This window comes from Rhipicephalus microplus, chromosome 1, assembly GCF_043290135.1.
Source record: "Rhipicephalus microplus isolate Deutch F79 chromosome 1, USDA_Rmic, whole genome shotgun sequence".
NCBI classification, from domain to species: domain Eukaryota; kingdom Metazoa; phylum Arthropoda; class Arachnida; order Ixodida; family Ixodidae; genus Rhipicephalus; species Rhipicephalus microplus.
This window is the reverse complement of record NC_134700.1, coordinates 78,277,967-78,300,834: the sequence shown is the minus strand read 5'-3', so window position 1 is coordinate 78,300,834 and position 22,868 is coordinate 78,277,967. Positions and strand designations below refer to the sequence as shown.

Here is a 22,868-nt window from a genome sequence, read left to right as displayed (position 1 = left end):
GTACATGGATTTGTGTAATTTTTGTACTTCTGGGCTCCATTTCACTTTGGTGGCTTGAAGCTGCTTTGTCAAGAAAAAAGTATCAGCAAATGTTCAGCAGTTGCACTTCACCACATTCACGTTTTAAACTCGCCAATTCAAATAGGATCACAAAGCTCATAATGGTTCGTTCTTTCGTTCAAAACAAAACCAGAACGCAGCAATAAACAAGGCCACAAGTGCGTTCAAAGCCTGCAGGTACAAAGACCAGGCAAATCCATGTACTACCCATCATTCACATGGTCCCTGAACAATTGCAGCACCAGAGTCCCTTCTAGTTAATTTTAGGAAACTCTCATGACCTAGTTACATTGAACTATATATCCCAGAAGTCACAGTGAACCACCAGGCAGCCGTGCAAACCACCAGCCTTCTGTTTACTATGAGAACCACCGTAGTTCATAGTTTGAGTAAGCTAGTGCTATTGTGTCGCGGCAATAAAATTTTGAAGGAAGGTAACACAAAAGTAATCAGTCACATAATCACATTTCTGTAATTTCCAAGTTACTTCTCTGTGACTTTAATTGGCCAATGTAAACAATAATAGTTTAAAGGGAGTAAGTATAACTGTTATCTGTTACTTACTATCTGCAAAGTCTACAAGTCAGCTCACAAGAACAAAAACACCTTTAACTAGTTGTGGCACAACAAAATTAAGCAAAACCACTAAACTGTATAAATGCAATGATTAAATATCCCAAGGCACTAACAGATGCTTTTGACATTATGGAACAAAGGTACAGAAACAAATCACTGACCTTACATAATGCTCGAATTTGCTAGATTAATAATTAGTTATTCATGACAGCCACCTATTGCTTGTGTACCATGACTGGGATATTGCTTTATTGCATGGAATTATGTTTTCTTTTTCTGAAAAGGAGGTTTCATCTGCATTTATAGTGAGCAAGGCTTTCACTAAAGTTTCAGTTTCAAGACAGTGCTGGTACCTTTGTGTCCCCAGGTTGGCGCTTTTCTTTTTACTTTGAACCGTAAGCAGCAAAGGTGTATGCGCAATTTTACACAACCAGAAAGCTCACCTGACCTGAAAGGGTGGCGATTGCACCTGTTAGCTAGAGACTGTGTGTTCTCGTCTCTCTACACAGTTCTCCAAATCAGTCATGCCACTTGGCATGACTGTGCATGAGCCACTACAAGCAATGCTGCTTCGAACGCTAGGCACAACTTTCTGTACTACCTATAACATTAGCCATAAAAAGCAGCTATATTTCCAAAACACAAGAAATGATTTACTGCACAAGTCAGTGCACCTTACCCTGAGGCAGACATACACTATATTATGGGTGCCATACAGATCCTATAGTGCTTTTCTTTCAGCAAGCCGCAAGAACTGATTTTAAGTTGCATTCATGAATTACTTAACAGTTCCGTAATTTAAATAATGTTCAGCAGTGCCATGTCATCTCTGTAGTAATAGAGTGTGCATGGCACTGCTGTTATGTAATAGCACAAATTTTAGCTCTATAGAGATGTCCAAGCACATTGAAAAAGCACAGTTAGAAGGGGAGAAGCAAGTTTTGTCTCGGAAGGTGTTACAAAATGCTTTGTTGGTCAGAATGTACAGAAACATTCACAACATTCAGGGTCAAAACAAAAGTACTTCAACCATTTGGAGCGAACATTTATATACCAGTATTGAAGGGGCCAGCAAACAGAAAAAAAAAAAGGATTTTGAAGTATTGGTAAATTATGGGCACAAATACTTGGAAATCCCTGACATCACATGCACGTTGAAGAGCTATGATTTAAGTTAAAGCTAAAGCATTCAGCATAATTATTCCTTTAATAACCATACGACCATTATATTAATGACAACTTAATAATGACTTTCTTAATACTGTTATTTAAGATATCTCTTCAAGTTGGTGCTCTACCTTCGGACTGGAAAACTGCAAATGTTATTCCAATTCACAAAAGTGGTTCAAAAACAAGAACGTGCAACTACAGGCCAATTTGACTCACAACCATTGCTTGTAAAACATTAGAACATGTTGTTTATACAAATTTAATGGCACACCTTCAAGAAAATAGCTTCATTATTCCAACGCAACATGGCTTCAGGGCTGGCTTTTCTTGCGACACTCAGCTTGTAGAATTTTGCCATGACATCGCAGCATTTATTAACTTAGGTTTGCAAGTTGACTGCATCTTCTTAGACTTTCGGAAAGCTTTCTATACCGTATCTCACACCCTGTTACTACTAAGGTTGGCCTACCTCAACTTGCCGAACACCCTCCTGAAGTGGTTGGAAGCGTACCTGTTAGATAGAAACCAACGCGTGATACTGCATGGTGTCCGCTCTTCTGATGTCTCTGTATTATCTGGAGTGCCACAGGAGTCCGTCTTAGGGCCCCTGCTTTTTCTTATATTTATCAATGACCTTACTGAACACTTGTCTTGCCGTGTGAAGTTATATGCAGATGATTGCTGTATTTACCGTGAAATTTCAAGTGAATCAGATAGTCAACTGCTACAGAATGATCTGAACAAAATCATGTCTTGGTGTGCGACTTGGAACATGACACTCAACCTGTCCAAATGCAACCTCTTAAGATTCACAAACAAAAGACACCCGCTGATGGCAAGCTATGTCATGAATACAACACAGCTGTCCCTTGTAACGGAATATAAGTACTTAGGAGTAATTTTTTCCAGCAATTTGACTTGGAATGCCCACATAAATTACATCGTAACAAAGGCCAGCAACAGATTAAACTTCTTAAGACGTAACTTTAAACAAGCACCGGCCAGCCTGAAAGAAATCCTGTATATGTCGAATGTACGCCCACTTTTGGAATACGTGTGCAGCACGTGGGACCCTTTTACTAAGGTGAACATCGACGCTCTAGAACGCGTGCAGCTGAGAGCGGCCCGTTTCGTCACGGGTGATTACAACTTTTCTAAAAGATCTTTCGGAATCAGGAGTACTTTAGGATGGCCTCCTCTTGAAGACAGGCGCAAATTCTTACGTTTATCTCTGTTTCACAAAATATTCCATGGTTTAATGGGTATTCACAAAGAAAACTACATATCTGAGCCTACGTATATATCTGCTCGTACTGATCACCCCCTTAAAGTGCGCGAGTTCGCTAGCAGAATTTCCCTTTTTAAATATTCATTTTTTCCGCGATCAATTAAGCAATGGAACAAACTACCTCATGAAATTGTAGCTGCATCCAGGGAAACATTCGCCACTGCGCTGGAACATCATATTTTATCAAAGCCTGAGCACACATTAAAGTTGCCTACACTTTCGTTTCATCTCTCTAGCGATCTACGCTTCAGCTCTCTCTTCTTTTTTTCGCCTGCTTTTATCTCTGTGTGTATATATATGTATATATATATATATATGTGTGTGCGTATGCATTTTATATATATACACATATTTTTTTCTTGCTGCTGTACCTTCACACACGTCAATGTTTATTACGTGTCACCATTGGATGCTTTATTATGTATCTGTATTTCTTTTATGTTCAACTCAGTGTTAATGGACTGTTGCCTTTCTGCATTTCGAAATCGTTATCTCCCCCCTACACTAATGCCCCTTGCGGGCACTGTAGGTACTGTAAATAAATAAATAAATAAACTTATCAAATAACACTTTCTTAGTCTAAACTCTCAAATTGTTTCACACAAGTATCTGTTTATTCAGTATGTTTCCAAGTGAATAAAGCATGATAAGACAGAATTTTAGCACGTCAGTTATAGCCCGTTTCCGAATAAATTCAGCATTAAATGACATAATTTTAGCACAATAGATATGGCCTAACAATATATCAAGAAAATGGATGGTTTATGCTTCAAAGTCTAAATTACTTGCCTTAATTTCACCTGCAGGCGCCAGCAGCATTCATGTCTGACAATTCCCGTCCTGAAAAGGATGCCCTTCGCGACGTCTGGCCGTCATCAAAGCAGTTGCTGTTCATCTTTCATGTGTTGCAAGCGGAGTGGTGCTGGCTGATGTCGGCACCAAGTCTTGGAAAAGAAGACAGGCGAAACCTTATAACAAGCTTCCAGAAGGTAATAAATGTTAAAGCTAAGCTAAAAGTGCCTGTCGAGAACAATTGGCTGTTTAAGCAAGAACATACCTAATCTGTGAACACCAGCTACTTGTGAATTCGTGGCAAAATTTGTTCAAAAAGTGAGAGAAGAGATTTCATGCAGCTTTTCATTTGCTTGCTCAATTCTTAACCACTGTCAGTTTATTACTACTATATGTTCTGGTATATTTAATCGTGGTAATATTCCAAGATTCACAAACTTATAATGACTGACAATTTTAATTTACAAATACTTGAAGTTCAGCATGAACAGGACAGTGCCACGAGACGAGAAGGACACAGTACAGCCTTCATACTGTGTCCTTCTCTTCTTGAGTCATCGTCCTGTCCACACAGATTTTAGCAAGTATACATTTTTTTGAACTTGGCCACCTCTCTACCTGCCTGCAACATATTCATGATATTTTTGGTAATTTACACTGCAGTCTGCCAGGCTAAAATTTTTCTTTCTTCATATTTTTCTAAAGTAAGAGCTTTCCTATCACGTTTTAAGGAAACTGCCTACCATCTTTAATTGCTATTCTGTTTTGTAATGAAAACATACTGTCTGAAGCGTCCAGCCTTAAAGTGGCTTCTGTAGAAAGCCAATGAAATTTTTTAAAACCGATTTTTTTTTCTACCTAAGTTTCGTCTTCCTGAAATGCTGTAGGAACAACCTCAACAGTGGGTACTGCATGCGATGAGTCGTCATGCCAGTGCCATTCATGAACTGCAGCCTCTTGCAGTTTTTGCAAGATTAATAAGTTTTTGTTTAGCAATAAAAATAGTACTATAATTGTCATTTAGAACATGTGATTGATCAATAGTACTATAATTGTCATTTAGAACATGTGATTGATCAAACTGATATAACAGCCATATCTGTACCACAGCCTATTATATTGCAGCTATAAAAAACCATTATAGTCGATTGTAAATTTCCTTTTCAGCTACACTGGTAAGCCAGCATCGGCGTGAAACAATATTGATTCTACTCATATGATACATGCAGCTAAAAGCAGTTTTAAGCTATGCTAAACTGCTGATGAATGACGGGCTTCACAGAAAACGGCACGGCAAGAAGCTCACTTTTGTTTTTGTGTTATGTTTACATGTTGCATATAGTCTACATGGCAGGCAACGCAGATGCCTCCTCGAAGCTGAACGTAATCTTTACGACAGAACTCCGCGGCACCGACCGTGTTAAGAGACTTCAACACCAATGCACATTTACAAGCAAGAACTCAGTGGTTTAATCATTAAATTTCAAGAAGTGTGCTGTGCTATATAGAAAACATGAAGTACAAATAAACACAGGCAGCCAGATAAGGCAGAAAAGAAGAAACAGCAGAACGCTTGATCATGGTAACACCATTGCTTTTGGGTTCAGTCTCTCTGTACCAGCTAAAATTGCACTGTTTAGGCACTGCTTTGCACCCAAGTGTTTTTTTTTTTAATCCTTCAATGACGTATAATTCGACGGCACTTGGTACCATGCTCCCAAGGCTTGTGTTTCTCTGCCGTATGCGGATAACAATGCAAATGTCTCCATCTTTTCTTAAATCATCGTCCCCACTATCAGGCTGTCTGTTCCTGTATGAATATCCGAATGATGTAACATGAGTAGCTACAAGCCGAAGCCAGCAGTGAGACATAAAGTGCTCATTTAAGGTCAGGAGTGGCATGTATAACTGATGACACTTACGCAATGTTGAAGTACCATAGCACCTTCACTGACGGCCTTTCAGCGAGTAAGTTTTCAAAGTTACATAAGGCGGCTTCACCACAATAAAGGCTTCCTTACTGCTTCGGATCAGAGGCAGCCTACAAACAAGACAATATAACGACACAAGTACGCGGCAACAGTAGCAGTTGCACTCTACACTGTCTTCCAATGCACTAAAAAAAAATTGCCTCTGTGCTCAAAGAGAAGCTTTTAAAAGTGGATAAAATACAGTTTTAAGTTGAAGTTTTCTTTTCAGGTGAACTAAGTCTACCTGCGAGGGTATTTTCCTTGCACCGATCGGCTGATTAACATCACTCTTGGGCGACACTAGCCGTCATTATTTTTTCACAACTTACAAAGTCAAATTGAAAATAAAAAGCTTCTAATATGATAAAAAGCAAGCTTGTTTTTATTGATATGAAAAGACATCTCACAATGACCAGAACCAAAAAAAAATGTTTTGGAATGGTAGCACAACTTCTTTAAGCACAAACACTTTGTAGACATCTCTTGAAGCTCGTAGTGAATGGGCTCTAACTGGCTGCTGATCACTGATTATTGTGACTACCACTAATTTATCTCAGAATGCGTTTTATCTATAAATATGCTTGCCACTTCCCCCATTTCATGGCATTGCAAACAGTGCTCATTTATTACACTTTGCTGCCTTTGTGAATCAACATTATTCCTCCTGACCATAAAAACACTTATTAGTCGAATCACTCAAACTCGCTCACAGTCAGATTGAGCTTGCGAGTCAAGTGTGAGAGTTGAGATTAGTAATATTTTAGTTTGTTCGAGTTCGAGTAACCCTGGCTGAGGAAATGAGACCGAGTGAGCCCTAAGCACAAAATATATTTCTTGAGTGAATGCATGAGCTCTACAATTTTTTGCCAACCAATGGTTCTGTCTAGTCATCTTCAACGCTACTATCAGCCTTCAATAAACTTAAGCTTAAACTAATGTAAACACAGACATACTTCAATGCACTATTTTTGAAATGCCAGCTCAATATTTAGTGAAGAGAGGCATGAGAAATGGATAAGGTGCATTGATTTCCCCAAACAGTTTCGTATGGGATGTTCCTGAAAAGACAGTTCGTGCCAGTCACGTCCCAATAAAAATTTTCTTACCAAGCTCCAACTACTAATAACTTGTGTTTGAAGGTATGAGGTCAAAAGGTATTATACAGAGCAGTGATTATGTGAGAATTGGCATTTAAGAGCAGCGCTACCATGAATTAAAAAAAAAACAGGCGAAATATACGCTGGCGGACTCATGATGTACTCGCTCATACTCTGACTGAGCAGTGAATCTGACTTTTTTAAGCCTGGCAAAATAATATTTTGGCAAATTCAAGTCCAAGTAATACCTGCAGAAAAAATTTTTAATGAGTCTGAGTCCCAGTGAATCCACCTGATGAAAACTTTGATGAGGCTGAGTACAATTGAGCCCTAAGAGCAAATATGTTTCTTAAGTAAGCCTGAGTAAGCAGCACGCCTTTTTTTCCCCCCACCTATCTTCTAATTATTGTTACATATTACATGACCTCATCATTCCCCAGAAGTGAAAATATTGTTCATCAAATTATCGAGCCTTTATAGCATCATATACAGCGAGTGTGAGAGGAAACAAGGCAGCTGTACCCCTGGTGTCTGCACCTCGTGACAATGACTTAATATTTGCATGCTCTGGCAGAAGTTCTTATAAGTGTATGGCAGCTCACACCTGTCATATTTTAGCATCTGAACTGATTCCAGCCAATTTTTGTCTCAAAAGTACAGTAAACAGGCACTGGCTATTTTAACATCCCCAAACAAGCTTGCAGATTCATACAGCAGACCGCGGTAATCATATTTTTAAAATGTTACAGCTCTCCACACCGCGCAGACCCTCCATTCCGAAAAACAATTTCTGCGGCTCTTTCATACACCTGACCAACAGCCCCCGTATGTGCAGTGATGAAATCTTGCCGATGGAGCAATTCGATGTAACACTGAGCTCGTCAGTTGGTCTAAACCAGGTCTCAACACACTGTTGTGAAGTTAATGTCACTTCATGTTCCCACCAACCATTACGAAATGTCATCTCGTTTTTGGCTCTTCAAATATGCATGGCACTGCACAGCTGCAGATTGTCCGCAATCATATATCAAGAAAAAGAACGAATGATTATCCCATTGTATGAATAAGTAATTTATGTTCAATAATTGCTCCAGACTAGCAACCAAGTGAAAGTTGTAGTTTCTAAAAAGTCACCTAAAAAGAATAGAAGCTCAACATACTGAATTTTCTCAAAATCAATTTCTCATGACCTAATCAGGCAAGAATATTGCTTTTCAAATCACTGGTTGACTGCACTAAAAAAATAGCATGAAGATCATTAAAATTTAGCTGATACATATCCATGTTTCATATGTTTCGGATCCTGTACGCAAAGGATGCTAGCGAGCTAGAGGAAGCCAAGGCATATCTACGCTCTCTGCCTCATGCATCTCTGTCTACATCCAAAGAGTAGAGGCACTCCTTGAACGGGAACACGAGTGGGTGCTATTGTACCAAGCTGGGGTATTTACTAGAGGACAGAACACCAACAGCTATTCCGAGGCATTTGTCCGGATCCTCAAAGATGTAATCCTCAGCCGGACCAAAGCTTCTAACGCAGTAGCCTTAATTGAATTCGTGATAGAAAATTGGGAAAAAAAACTTCGAAACAAGGCTTCTGCGTCATGCAAATCATCATGAAAATTCTCATAAAATTGGCTTTCAGCACCTGCTCCAGAAAATGCCTGAAATTTCATACAGCTCAATCACCCAAATTGAAGAAAATGTCTATAAGATGTCAAGCTTATTGGGGAATAGGATGTATGAGGTAAGGGCAGATGTAGGTTTATGCAGCTGCTTCGCCGGCAACCAAGGAGCCTTTTGCAAGCACCAAGCAGTTGTACAGCGGGCCTTTGATGGTGCTTTCCCTAACAGTCCTGAGCTTACATCAACAGACTGCAGGAAACTCGCTGAAGTTGCTCTAGGAGATTGATGCTCTCCTGAAGGTTTTTTTCATGCCATTTGCTGAGCATGGGAGTGGGGCACCCTCCCCTCCTCCTGGGACCAGTCAGCTGGCAGCAGATGGAGGTGCCACCTGCAGTGAGACACCTGCTGAAACACATGATCCACCTGCTGGCCAGACCTCACAGCCGGAGGTGGGGTGCATTATTTTCACTGCAATCTTGTAGAACACTATCTAAATGGAATCTAAAGTAGTTTCAAATAAGACAACTGGAATTTGGTTTCATTAGAATTATTGTGGCATTAGTTACATCTGCAATGTCCAACTATAAAGTACTAGTTTGCTTCAGAAAATTGCCACAAAAAAGGTGCATACAGAAAAGTAATAAAAGCTGAAATCATTTTAACTTGGGTGCTTTAACTTTGCTAATTGATACCATTATTAAAAATTTCATTCAATGACAGTGTCATGGCAAAAAGACACCATAAGGGATTGTTAAATAATATATTTTTTGCATACCCCTCAAAGAAATTTAGTAGTGTAGCCAGAAATAATTTTTGGTGTGGAAGAGGGGATCACACATCAATGTATATGTATAATGTGACACTCGCACACATGCAGGCCGTCCCAGCTAATGCACAGAACAACTGAAATAAAGAGTACCGACACTAGCCAAAGCAAACCTAGTACTCTGCTTTTCAGAGCGTTTAACTATGCACTATTATTTGTTTCACTGACGAGGTTTTATTATGCAATTGTAAATACGTAACTCAAGAAATACAGTCCTAATTTTTAAAGTGCCAATGAGGCATTTGTAGGCAATCATGGAGGAAATCTCATGGTTACTTTTTTAACCAAATACCCATTGCATATTCATTTTTTCAAACAAGAAGTCTTGGAAAAGAATAAAAAAAAAACGATGCAATAATGCTCCTACCAGCATCATAAAGCAGAACCCACAAGTAAACCAATTCAAAACAAGTTCTTTTTTTGTCACACTCCTACAGAAACAATGCATCACCTTGACAAAGGTGTCGCAAGATTCACAACAGCAAGTTTTGTAGCCTAGTAGAGATTCTTCAGTTCAACATCACAATTCTTAAGAATCACTCGGGGCTGACTTAGCTACTTCATAAAAATTTACCTTTGATAATGCGGTAAAATCATGCTCTGGTCATGTAAAAAAATGCAATAAGCAATGAAATATACGTAAAATGTTTCAAAATACCAGCTCTGGTTGCATGGCAATGTAGGAGTGTACACATGGCTTTACTTCTAGCCAGAAGCTTTGAAAAATGAGGGGTTTCATTTTATTGAGTACGTGCAGCAATAAAAAGTTCACATCAGAAAAAAAAAACTAAAATAAACACACTGGAAAATGAGACATGTAGAGAAAAGACAAAATTGAATTAAATTTCCATTGCCATATGTTCTGGTTTGGTAAGTAGGACGTGGGTTCAAAACAAAGGAATCAGTCATATTTCACTGTTGCTTTATCATTGGTGTGTTCGCGAGTACTGTTGAACGCTTGCTACCACCTATAAACGTGCTTGTATAGCTTTCCTTCTGCAACAACGCAATACTGCACACGCTTTATCACATCTTCAGTGCGTTCTTGAAGATTTACACTGAGATTCTGCTGCAGACATCCTCCTTGCCTTGAGCTTGTCTGACATCTGCATCCATCATGTGACAAAATTTTTTACGTTTATGTGACCGGTTTAACACTTACCACTATCAGAAATCTGTTAACACCTCGCTGCTCCTCAATCATAAAATTTGGAATGAGAATCTTATCTTGTAAGCTCTGACCCACAGTGGAGGCTTCAATCGCATCCCTAGATGTCTGGGTACATTCTCCTATAGCGGAATGGGCATCCGTCTTTGTGGTCCTGTTATGATGTTTCATTTTTCATTGGAGCACCCCTTGTACTACAGAAATGGAAGATTTGACAGCAGTACTTTCCTGTGAAAGCCACCCACCGTTCCTTCAATGATTTCATCCACACAATGCTGTGCAGTTGGTGTCTCATTGAACGTGACGGAACTAATTGTGCCACCACCACAAACTTTACACCAATACCCCTGTCACACGCGGCAACTTATGTGCACTTTGACAGAGAACACTTCGTTGCGTCATTTGCACACTGTCACACGAGAAAGTTCAGTGTCACTCACTGCAAAGTAAACTTGCCGCCAAGTGCATTCGCCAATCTCACTTCACTGCTTCTCTGCGATAAAGTGATCTAAAATTCTATTCTAGCTCACTTTAACTGCGACAAGTCTGTAGCCTCGGTACCGGTGGCTTGTACAGAAATACGCCGTTGCCTAGCGGCGCTCATACTATTCTTTAAACCATTGTTTTTGTCATGAGGAATACTGCTATGAATTAAAACAAGTCATAAAATAAAACGAAAAAATTGCCCGCAGCTTCCCTCGGAGGAACACTGAGGAGGATGCGGACCATATAATTGGTTAACGGGGTGTTAAAGTGCGACTTACTTGGGTCGATGGCTAAATTGGTTAACGTGGTTGTGAAATGGGGTGTTAAATTGCGACTTACTTGGGTCGATGGCTAAATTGGTTAACGTGGTTGTAGGAGGGGGTGTTAAATGAGTGAACACGTACACACGTATGCGAAAGGGCGGCGCTGGTCGAAGGGACGTCGATCATTGTGTTTGTGGATTCGTTGGAATTCATTTCACCGCGACCTTGGACGTCGACGCGCTGTACAAACCAACCGACGAGCGGCAACTGAGCGAGCGAGCGCCGACCTTGAGTATATATACAGCACGACGGCGCATGCACTGTCAGCTGTTGAATGTTCTCGAAGCGCGACGCCACATGCGCGTCCACTGGAGAATCAGGAGAATTGTAGATGTTGAACGCGGTGTGTAGAGGAGGAAGGGTGCACAGATGGTGGAGGAGTGAAGCGCGCGCGGTGTGTAGAGGAGGAAGGGATGCACAGATGGTGGAAGAGTGGGCGACGGCGCGACGGCGCATGCGCGCGCGTCAGCTGTCGAATGTTCGAGAAGCGGCGCGGACGGCGCAAACGGCGCACTACAAGGCGCGAGTATAAGATGCTTCCGCATCTAAAAGCTTCGTTACTCTCACTGTCAGGCAGTTTGCGGCCACATCCACTAAGGGGATGCGGAAGCACATGCTGTGCAATGGCTGCGTCCATCACGTTGTTTACTTTTAGGCACACTTGCACATCTGTAGGTGAGTTGTTCTCTAGTCATTTAAGAAGCGTCTGCCACAGGTGCTACTTTCACAAAGACAGCGTTATGGTGGCTAGCCACCATAACAGCGTGGTCCGGCGATGAGATGCAGGCGTAAAAATAACAAATGTGAGTTGTACTACAAATCTATCAATTGCCACTGCTGTCATTTCCAAAGTACACTTCCCTTTCTTGTGTAGCGCAGCGAGCCTCCTAAATGACACTTCGTGAGCGTATGTACACTCGCTCAAGGTGCACTTAAGTTGCCACGTGTGACAGAGGTATCAATATTGCACGACCGCTAGTATGGTGGCTGGATGGGAAGGTGGCGCGAGCGCGGCGCGAAAGGCGATCCGCCGTTCCATGACACGTAGCTGTGGCGCTGCGGCTCGTAATAAGATGCCCCTCCGCCGCGGCCTTCTATCTACTGCGTACACGGCGCTCATTTCATTATCGGCTGCTCGTTTTGGAATGAGCACGACAATACATCTAAGCTTTCAAAACCGCTCTGATGCGGTACAAGTATCCGATACTTGCGTTATGGTCCCTGTAATTTTATAATTTATTTCACTGCACTCACTTTTGGCTAAGAGTGTTTGCTTTTTGGAACCGGTAGCCCTGTCGTCCTAGTGTGCGCTGTGCGACTGAAGTTCATAGCACCCACACTCGCTAAAGATATGGCTTGGCTAAGGTGTAAGACTATTATCGAGATATTGCAAAAGTTTGATTGCCACTGCTCGTGTCAAACGACACCGCTTTTATTCACTACAGGCGGACTTCAAAGATTAACACTTATTTTGCATACAAGATTAATTTACAATAACATATTCATATCTGAGCAACATACACGAAGCCAAAAAGAAGCAAGAAAACGCATTCCACATACACAAATAAAACAAATTAAAACAGAACATATAGCGAAATCTAACACAAACAGAACATACAATAAAATAAAATATCACCCACAGTTATATTGAAAAATCACAGAAATTTTGCCTTAAACAGTGCCATATTAACGGAATGCAAATACAAATAGTGTGACGTATCTTGCAAAAAAATCAAGAAAAAGCATCTGCTAGTACTCATGAGATTTCTTTGGACACTGGAATGATGCATGGGGCATGGGGAGTAGATGACGTCAAGACTAGGACCAGTTGTTTTACAAGATGGGACACTACAATCCACAAACACAACCAATAGCAGCATTGTTATCGTGCTATGGCACTGATGCAAAAACGTTTTGCTGAAAAAAATTCAAAATAGAAGCACTCAACCACATTACAATACAGGTCTCAATTTCAGCAATTTCATTCGCTTCTGCCTTTCACTTCGTAAAGAATTCTGGCTTTTCACTTGGAAATGAAGCCTAGTTAACACGTAAAACTTGGTTATTTTGTTGGTGAGAATTGTGCTGTGCTTGGCACATCCAAGAAGAGTCAGCTTTGCGAGCTGAAGGAATGAAACTAACTCAATAAGGCTATCACTGTTCACCTGCTTTAAACTAAAGCAGCGTGTAAATGTGTTTTCAAGTGTTGTCACAAGTGAATTTAGCTGCTCTGATGGGTATAAAAGGCCTACCCTGTCTACTGCTTTAGTGAGGGATGCTGTTTCTGGAGGTGACCCATCCTTTTCTTGAAGCAGCTGTCGGCAACAATCCGTGCACTTGGTGCTGGCAATACTTCGCCTTGCCACATAGCCAGCCATGTAATATATGAGCCTCGAGTCGCTGGCTTGCACAACCATCGAAATGTGGCCAAGGAGGTCACAACCATTCAGCACGTCATGAGCCTCAGAAAGATTGCCTATGTCAAGAAAATCATCGATTCTTTGCTGAGGATTATTGCTGACATCATCAGTTCCTACCAAGTTTCTCAAGAATCCTGAAGACACATTTCCATGTGTAGGCGACTTAACGAGGTTTTGGAAACTTAGTGTGTTTACTGAGATTAAAAACTGGCTCGGAGTAGGGGGGTCATTACACCCTGACATTTGTCGCACAATCCCAAAAAGCCTTTCAATTGAGTCTTGGCACAACCGGCTTGCCATAAGGTAATGGTAGTTAAGCTTAGTAACTACATAATCCAACAAATGCAGAGTGCTCGAAAGAGTGACCCGGAGGCCTTCAGCTGTGCTTTGGCTTAGATAGCCTTCGAATGTAGCTGCTCTTTCCCACTCATCCAAATATTCCAGGAAGCTTTCAATAGAACCATGATGAGTGTTTCCTGGCCTCAGAGCGCCTGAACTGCATCTCGATGTCATGGCCTCGATTATTCCTCGCATTCTTTCGATAAAGCCGGAAGTGGCAGCTACATCACCATGCCTACTTTCTATTTCATTCTTGTACAAGAATAAACCTCTGAGCAATTCATCACTGAACAACCGGAAAGCAATGTTGACTCTCATGCTCTCAAAGCCATTGGGTCGCACAACTGACTGGTTCACGTGTGGCATTGCTTTAAGTGTGGTGTCATGCCTGTCGTCGCATATTATAGCACAATATGGGCTACACTAGCACGTCCTTCTGGCAGATTGAAGTCTTTGCGCACGAAACCATTCCGCACACATTTTAGAAGGTGGGGGAAGTCGGAAATGAAGTAAATAAAACGTTTAGCATCAGTTGGGTGCTGCCTCCTGCACACTGTCTTGCCCTTTTTTCCACACACACCAAACGAATGCCACATGCTCCTGTTCCAGACAGCCCCATCACACGTTATAAAATCTACATGTAGTCCAGCGTTCTCACACAATACCACAGCTTCAAGTATGATCTTGGAAAGTATATCTGCTTTTACATTGCTATGTGAAGCAAACACACCAACAATTTGGTGCCACTTGCCACTAAACGGTTGAAACATCACCACAAGACCGTGGTCACAAGTGAGCTGGTCTTCAGGTGTGAATTCACCGAGATCCACAAAGCCTTCAATTTTCCCATTTGATGCAAGGCTGAGATTTTCGGAGAGCTTCAGTTCATCAAACAGAAGTCCGCCATGGCATTTCGAAGGGTCCATTGTTTTGGTTTTCTCTTTTACAGCAGCCAACAACTTGCTGCTCAGTTCAAACCCACTTCTGTACTTTCTCAGGAAACAGCGAAGGGATGTAAACGAGGGCAGAACCATGATTGTGTACTTTCTTATGTGTTTGTAGAGCCGGGGGCTCTTCATGCACATGACTGCACATTCCAATACCCATTCTGCCTCATATTTCATCCCTTTCATGCTTTTGCGCTTGCATGCTGCCAGACATGCCCTGACCTGTTGCTGCTGCTTTACAGGCAGAGCTTGCAATGCTTTCTCAAACATTTCTGAGTTGATCTGCGCATTTTTTTTCTTTAGGTTCTGGATCACATACTTTTTTTGAGAATTGTGAGCCTGCTTCTTTTCAGTTGCGCAGTTCGAAGCTTTAGCTTGTATGACGCTCTCCAACCACGAGTATTACCTCTCCTTCTGTAGGAAGCCTTATTCTGCAGGAGCTTCCGGAGATACTTGCACTGTGGGCATGCCTGCTTTGCTGACTGTGCAACACCGAAGCAAGAAGCACTGAATACCTTGCTGCCATGCGTCTTCTCTTTGCGCTTCGGGTTGGGGCTGAACTCGCCTTCTTCTCCAAATCCTTTGCATGGGATGATCTTATCAACATGTCGAAGCAGATCTTCAGCCATTGGCACGTCAGAGATCTCAAGTGAATTTACTTTTGTGGCTTGCACGAAAACGTTCGTGTGAACTGAACTGCCATTCGCAACGAACAATACCACTTTTTTCAAAATACAAGCTTTCGCGATGCAGTGCACATACTGTGAAGGTCGTTACATTGCACTCTCCAGCAATTGGCTGCCGCGTCCAGTAAGCGCTGGGCAGTCGGCAGTTCCCCACATCAGGCAGCACTGGGGAGATTACTTCGGGCGACGCACTTCTTTCTTCTAAAACGTCTACCTCGTCAGTACACGCGGCATTACTTGTCTCGTGTCTCAGAGACTTCACAGGAAGGCCACACGTCGACGTTTTCGACTTTCTTTTCTGGGGTGCCTTCTTCGACAAATACTGAGGGAGGTTGAGGAACACAGTCGGAGTCGCATCGCTTGTCAGCACAGGTCAATCGCAAAGAATCATCACTGTCACGCTGTTGATCGTGTGCGTAAACGATCGCGCAATATACTGCTCATCAAAAGGCAGCTCGCAGATTTTTGTGCTTGCGTCGAGGACTTGATCTGCACGTGGCACTGCACGCTACCATGCTTTTAAGCGTTCAGGCTCTTTCGGCACGGAAAACAGCGACACACGTTGACCAGATCTCCTCGACGAGAGGTAGCCGGACGAGCAGCCGTGTGCGAAGCAGTGTGTCTGCGTCGTTTTCTTCTTCTTGACGCCCGATTCCATAGCGTTGGCGGTAACGCACGAAAACTTGCACGAACAATCCACGCCGTGTTTTGTAAAATGGCTCGGAAAAGAACGGGCGTAGCACACACGACTGAACGCGGCACAGGCACAGCACGAAAGAAAGCACGTGAGCTCTCCGCGGCAAGCATCGAACTGCCTGCAGCAGCCTCGCCGTGTGTCTGCGGCCGTTTCATGAAGAAAGGCAGCGCTCTCTCTCTGCCGCCGCAATGCCGCTCGCACCACCTCCCCCTCTAGCCACCACCGCTAGTAATGGTACGAGCGCACTTTACCCAATGTGGCCAGATTTGCAGCCAGATTAACTAGGTAGTTTTCGCGAAAATTGCCTTGATATGTCCAGACGATGTTTCTAAGAAGGTTCGGTGATTCATCACAATTTTTGAGCACCCAATTTCAAACATGTCGATGATTCTTTAAATCTTTCTCTAGTTCCACGCCACAAGTGCCACAATGATGATTGATGTGTGGGGTTTAATGTCTCAAAACCACCATATAATTATGAGAGACGCTGTAGTGGAGGGCTCTGGAAATTTAGACCACCTGAGGTTCTTTAACGTGGACCAAAATCTGAGCACACAAGCCTACAGCATTTTTGCCTCCATCTAAAGGGCAGCAACTGCAGCTGGGATTTAATACCACGACTGGCGGGTCAGCAGCAGAGTACCTTAGATACTAGATTCAGTGCAACGGGGCAACTTCCACAATGTCTGCACGTAGCGATGACGATAGGTATATAGCGCGAGAATAGAACGACGACAAAGGGACACGAAGCAGATGTTCTATTCTCGGGCTATTACTATCTTCATGTCACACCAAAAAGCCCAAACCGCCACACTTCTAAGACTGCACGTAGGTTAAGACTAAAAGATGCAGTCTTCATCTAATTCAGAGGAATCTTTTTCAAAGGGGCTGCTTGATTATACCGACAAGTGCACTGTGAAGTGGTAATTTTTTATATTTTGAGGGGTTCCATTATCACTTGAAAAACTTAAGCAATTAGTACATTGCAAAAAGTACCAGTTAGATGCCCTGCATGGTTGCCTACAAATGCTTTATTGACGATTTATTACTTAGGACAGAACCACTTCAGTAGAATAATGATGATTAATTAAAACTGCTGTTAAAAGCTGCTGTTTGTGTGTGTAGTGGCACATTTAATGGTGATGTGAGAGATGCAGTGCCACAACATACTTGGCAATATAAAGTTCAGGAAACATGTCCTGTGTGATGGGGTTTTTTGGTTATGTAGATGCAGGTGTATGTCTATGAAAAAAGCAGTGCAAGTGCCCAAAATACACCAAAGGTCTTTCTGGGTGTCAAAATAAATTCTAGGAAAAATCCAGAATGTTTTCTGAAACACGTGGTTCTTTCAGTAGCTACTTCATGCCAACAGGTCAATTTGGGGGGGGGGGGGGCAATGGGGGGACTCTTGCTAAATTAAGATTTCCTCCAAGCTATGCCACAGGACTCAAAGCAGTGAAAGTGAAGTTGATCTAGTAAAGAGACACCCAGTCTGTTAAATGAAAGAAGTTAGTGCTTTGTCCTCTTCCTCAAGTCGCATTCAATCATGCTGCTCTGTTACGGCGATTTCCAATTTGCAGTTTCTTCCAACAAATGCTGAGGTTTATCTGCACATTTTTTCAGCGCCAAATATATGAAGGCAGCATCACTTTCACAATCACTGAATAACAGTTATGTAGCCATGCTACACAGTAAAAATTGATTACAGGCCATATTTCTATAATGCATGAACCACTGATACTAGCCTGATCCTTGTTTTGTGGAAATAAACTGTCATGCACACTTAGAAAAATGTAAACATTCACCACCACCAGTCATTTTAGGGCTGTATAATGTCAGAAAATTTTGCTTTCTAGTGCCCACGTTTCTGGGCACACAACAAATTCACAACCTGCATGCTTGTGCGAGAATAGATGGCTCATACCAGAAATATTCTGTAGGGCTCGCCCGAGGTTGACTATGCTGTTTTCATGCAAGCCATGGAGAAGTTGGGCGCAAGGGCTTCTAAAGCACCATCAACCTCTGTGTTAATGCGGTCCCTTGCATCCGAAGTGAACAAGATCACAACAGACAGCGCTGTCCGTGACCTTTTGCTTAGATTTAAGGCAAGTTGCGCTTGCATCAAAAGGCACGGACGCAAGATTAAGGTCCAGCCCTCAAGCTTGTCAAGACGGCGACCAGGCTTATCAAGAGGCTCGGGGCGAATGGCGGCTGGACGACCAATGAAAAACGGCCACACTCATTGAGCAAGAATATAAAGAACTACGTCGCAAGTGCAAAATGCCATTAGGGCATATGCCTGTCATGTTCTCCCGAGACAGCACACAGACGAGGCTCAGTTCAAATGCTGACTGTCTTATGCGGCCAGCAGCATTTTATTTCAATGATTATAAGAGCGATAAAAGGCGCCATCCTGTGGCGCTATGTGAAAACGCTTAGGCTGATGGCAGCAACATGGTATTCCTTCCCCCTTCACAAAAAGAAGCACAAGAAGCGAAAGAACAAAAAAAAAAAACGAGAACAACAAGTGCTACAATGGGCAAGCAGAGAGTTCAGCTCGACTACTGGGGCACATAGCGCATAATAGGTTTCTGCACTCGCGAGCTGCTGGACTCTGAGAAAGGGCCTCTGGCTTCGGGGCATCTACTGGCGCACTGGCACAACCACCCGGATCACTGGTGACACATGTGTCCTCGAATTCCCCAGACGAAACCCCCATAGTTGCAGGGGCACCAGTGTTCTCTCTTGGTGCGTAGGACATGGCAGCACCCGCAGCAACCAGAGCCACAGCTGCTTGCACGCTTGAAGCATCTGGAGGGTCTGTGTGGGAGCGGCCAGAATACCTTGACAGCTCAGGCTGCCACGGCACTGCTTGCACATGATCATGGTGCCGTGTCCATTGGCACCATGATCATGTCATCTGCTAGTCATAGCACTGCCGCATACCCTTTGTCTGCCTCTACGGTTGCAGGTACCCAGGCAGGACCTGGACGAAAATTACGAACAAAAACAGTTGTTCCTGGTGGTGTGGCTACACGGCTCCTGCCGATCCTCTGAAGACCCGGAGACTCTGAGAGATCTGTTGAGACATCACCGTGGTCCGTAAGTCAGGCCGTAGTAAATCCAATGCCGTTTTCAACTTCCGGCTCATGAGAAGTTCAGCGGGACTACAACCTGTTGCTTCATGCAGAGTGGTCCGGTATGTGAAATGATTATGATGATGTGTGGCGCTTTATGGCGCAAGGGCCCATTGATGGCCAAAGAGCGCCATTTCACTGACTAGAGTTGGACAATGATATGTTGCGTGGCTGTATAGGGGCCTTAAAATTCCTCGCTATAATGCGGGTAAAAACATAAGTATTAAAATCGTGGCAGTGGCGTGAAATGGATAGTAAAAATTGGTGACAAATGGTTTTGATAATAAAAACATGTGTAAAAATATTTTGCACTAGCACAAGTGCCTCATCAGCGCCCTTGTGTCCAAGGGCTGCGAGGCAAGTGCTTTTCAATGTAGTCACTGCAGCAGCAACCTCTCTTGAGAGGTCGCGCTACGCATTGCCTGGGTATGTGACATGATAAAAACGAACATCTCTTAAAAAAGCTAGCACCGATTTATGAGTGAACAGTGTTTCCCTACCGACGAACATTGCAGGGTGTAAAGGTATGTTGTCGGTAGGGTAATGGAAAGTGTTATTTTCTTAGAGTGTCTAATTGTTTGCACTGATTTAAAATGTGAAGAACTGTTAGTGCTTCACCACATCTGTCACACAATGGTGGATCGCCACCGGACAAAAGATATGAGTGTGTCGTGTATGTGTGTCCTATCCTGAGCCTCGTTAGTGTTACCTCTGTATGACGTGATTTTGATACTGCTGGCCAATGGCCAAGGTGTGGCTTTATAACAAGTAGTTTGTTTTGTATGTGTCTATCCCACTTGCTCTGCCAGTAGTCCCTGAGCTTTCGATTGAGAGATGGCTTAAGATCAAAAGCCGGGATTGATATGGGTGTAGTGGCAGTGCTTTTGTGGACTGATGCAGCAAGCTGATCCGCCATCACGTTGCCTTGAATCTCACGGTGCCCTGGCACCCAGCACACAACATGTCTGTTGAGTGTGCAGAGGGTGCATAAAATGGAGTAAAGTGAAACGAGGACAGGGTTTTTTTGTTTTTTAAGACTGTGCAGAGCCGTTACCACACTGAGGGAGTCTGTATAAATTACTGCTTTTTGTATTTGTAATTGTTTGATGTGTTTAGCTGCCACAAGTATCGCGTAAGCTTCCATTGTGAAGATACTTGTGCCTGGATGTAGAGGGCCAGCATCCGAAAAGGAAGGGCCAACAGCAGCGTAGGACACGGAGGAGTTAGACTTAGAGGCATCCGTAAAGAACTCAGGACGTGTGTATTTGTGTTGAAGTTCTAGGAAGTATGTTCGGATATAGGCAATAAGCGCATGTTTTGTAACTTCTAGGAAAGACACATCGCAGTCTATAGTCTGCCACTGCCACGGTGGCGGGTATGCTACAGGAGCCATTAAACTGTGTTCAAGTGACACTCCAGTTTCTTCAGCTAGACCCTTCAGGCGAACTGAGAAGGGCTGTCTCATCGAAGGCCTGTTTTGAAACAGAATGGAGCTCGACAAATCATTAATAGTAGAGTATGAGGGGTGCTTCATGTCTGCTTTCACCTTAAGGAAATATACAAAGGACATGTAAGTTCTTTGCAGATGAAGCGACCACTCATTTGACTCAACGTAAAGGCTTTCTACAGGGCTGGTGCGAAAAGCACCCTTAAAAAGGCGGATGCCCAAATGGTGCACAGGATCCAGCATCTTCAAAGCACTTTGAGTCGCAGACTGATAAACAACGGCCCCATAATCTAAGCGTGTGCGAATGAGGCTCCTATACAAATTCATGAGCCTTTGCCTGTCACTACCCCACGTAGTGCGTGACAACACTTTCAGAAAACTCATGGCTTTTATACATTTTGTTTTTAGATACTTAATTTGCGGTATGAAGGTTAGCTTGTGGTCCAAAATTGGGCCTAAGAATTTATGCTCGACATTAACAGACAGACGTTCACCATTCAATTGAATGTCAGGTTCTGATGATAATGTGTGGCGCTTTATGGCGGAAGGGCCAATTGATGGCCAAAGAGCGCCATTTCGATAGACTAGAGATATGAACAATAATATTGTAAATGATGAGTGGCTGTAAAGGGGCCTTAAACTTCCTCGCGCTAATGCGGGTAAAAGCATAAGTATTAAAAACATGACAGTGGCGTGAAATATGTGCAGTGAGAGTGATTGTCAAAAGGTCACAATAATAAGACTATGGCGGAGATGTAGTCACCTTGAAATATGCAGTGAAAACTGCGTACATCATTTAAAAACCGTAAACAATAAATGAATTTTAAAAATCGAATCTCTACCGACAAGTATCCAAGGGTGTAGTGGGAGCTGCTGTCGGTAGGGCAGTAAAAAGTGCTTTTTTCTTAGAGCGCCTAACTCATTACACTGGACGAGGATGTGGAAAACCGTAAGTGGTTCTCCACATCTCGCACACAATGGTGGATCACTGGCAGACAGAATATATGAGTGTGCAGAGTATGTATGCCCTGTTCTTAGCCTCGTGAGTGTCACTTCTGTATGTCGCGATTTTGATAGGGGCGGCCAATGACCAAGTTGTGGCTTAATAACATGTAGTTTATTACTTGTGTGTCTATCCCACAAGTTTTGCAAATAACCTCTGAGTTTTCGTTTCAGGAAAGGTTTCATGTCAAGTGCAGGGATTGGTATTGATGCATTAGCGGCATCGTTGCTGGCGGATGCAGCCAGCTGATCTGCCAAAACGTTTCCCTGTATCTCACGGTGCCCCGGCACCTAGCAGACTACAACATGCTGTTTCGATGAGTAGACTGTGCATAAGAGTGAATAAAGGGACTCAAGAACTGAATTTTTGCGTTTTTTAAGTGTTTTCATGGCTTTCACCACACACAGAGAATCCGTGTAAATTACCGCTTTTTGTAGTTTTATATGTGCAATGTGTTTAACAGCTGCAAGTATTGCGTAGGCTTCTCCTGTGAAAATGCTTGCATCAGGATGCAGGACGTCAGTATCTGAGAACGATGCGCCAATGGCTGCGTATGAAACAGAAGTGTTGGACTTTGAGGCATCTGTAAAGAACTCAGGGCATGTGTACTTTTGTTGTAGTTCTAGGAAGTATGTGCGGATATGTACAATGGGTGCGTGCTTTGTAATCTCTCAAGAGGACACATCACAATCTATCAGTTGCCACCGCCATGGTGGCAGACATGCTGCGGGAGCCATCAAACGATATTCGAGTGACACACCGGTTTCCTCAGAAAGACCCTTCACACGAAGTGAATAGGGCTGTCTCAAA

The 22,868-nt window shown here is 42.8% G+C and overlaps 1 protein-coding gene across 3 annotated transcripts in view; it reads left to right on the top strand.

Annotated features, from left to right (window-relative positions):
• LOC119177959 (uncharacterized) overlaps positions 1 to 22,421 on the top strand; it is a 43,971-nt gene extending 21,550 nt beyond the window's left edge. For 2 of the 3 annotated variants that reach the window (XM_075882023.1, XM_075882017.1), the window contains one exon: positions 3,901 to 22,421. In XM_075882023.1, the coding sequence (XP_075738138.1) occupies positions 3,901 to 4,155 (255 nt within the window). In that variant the 3' untranslated portion in view covers positions 4,156 to 22,421. The remainder of the gene's footprint in view (positions 1 to 3,900) is intronic. The other variant, XM_075882029.1, reaches the window with a different exon arrangement.
• Positions 22,422 to 22,868: the final 447 nt, after the last annotated feature.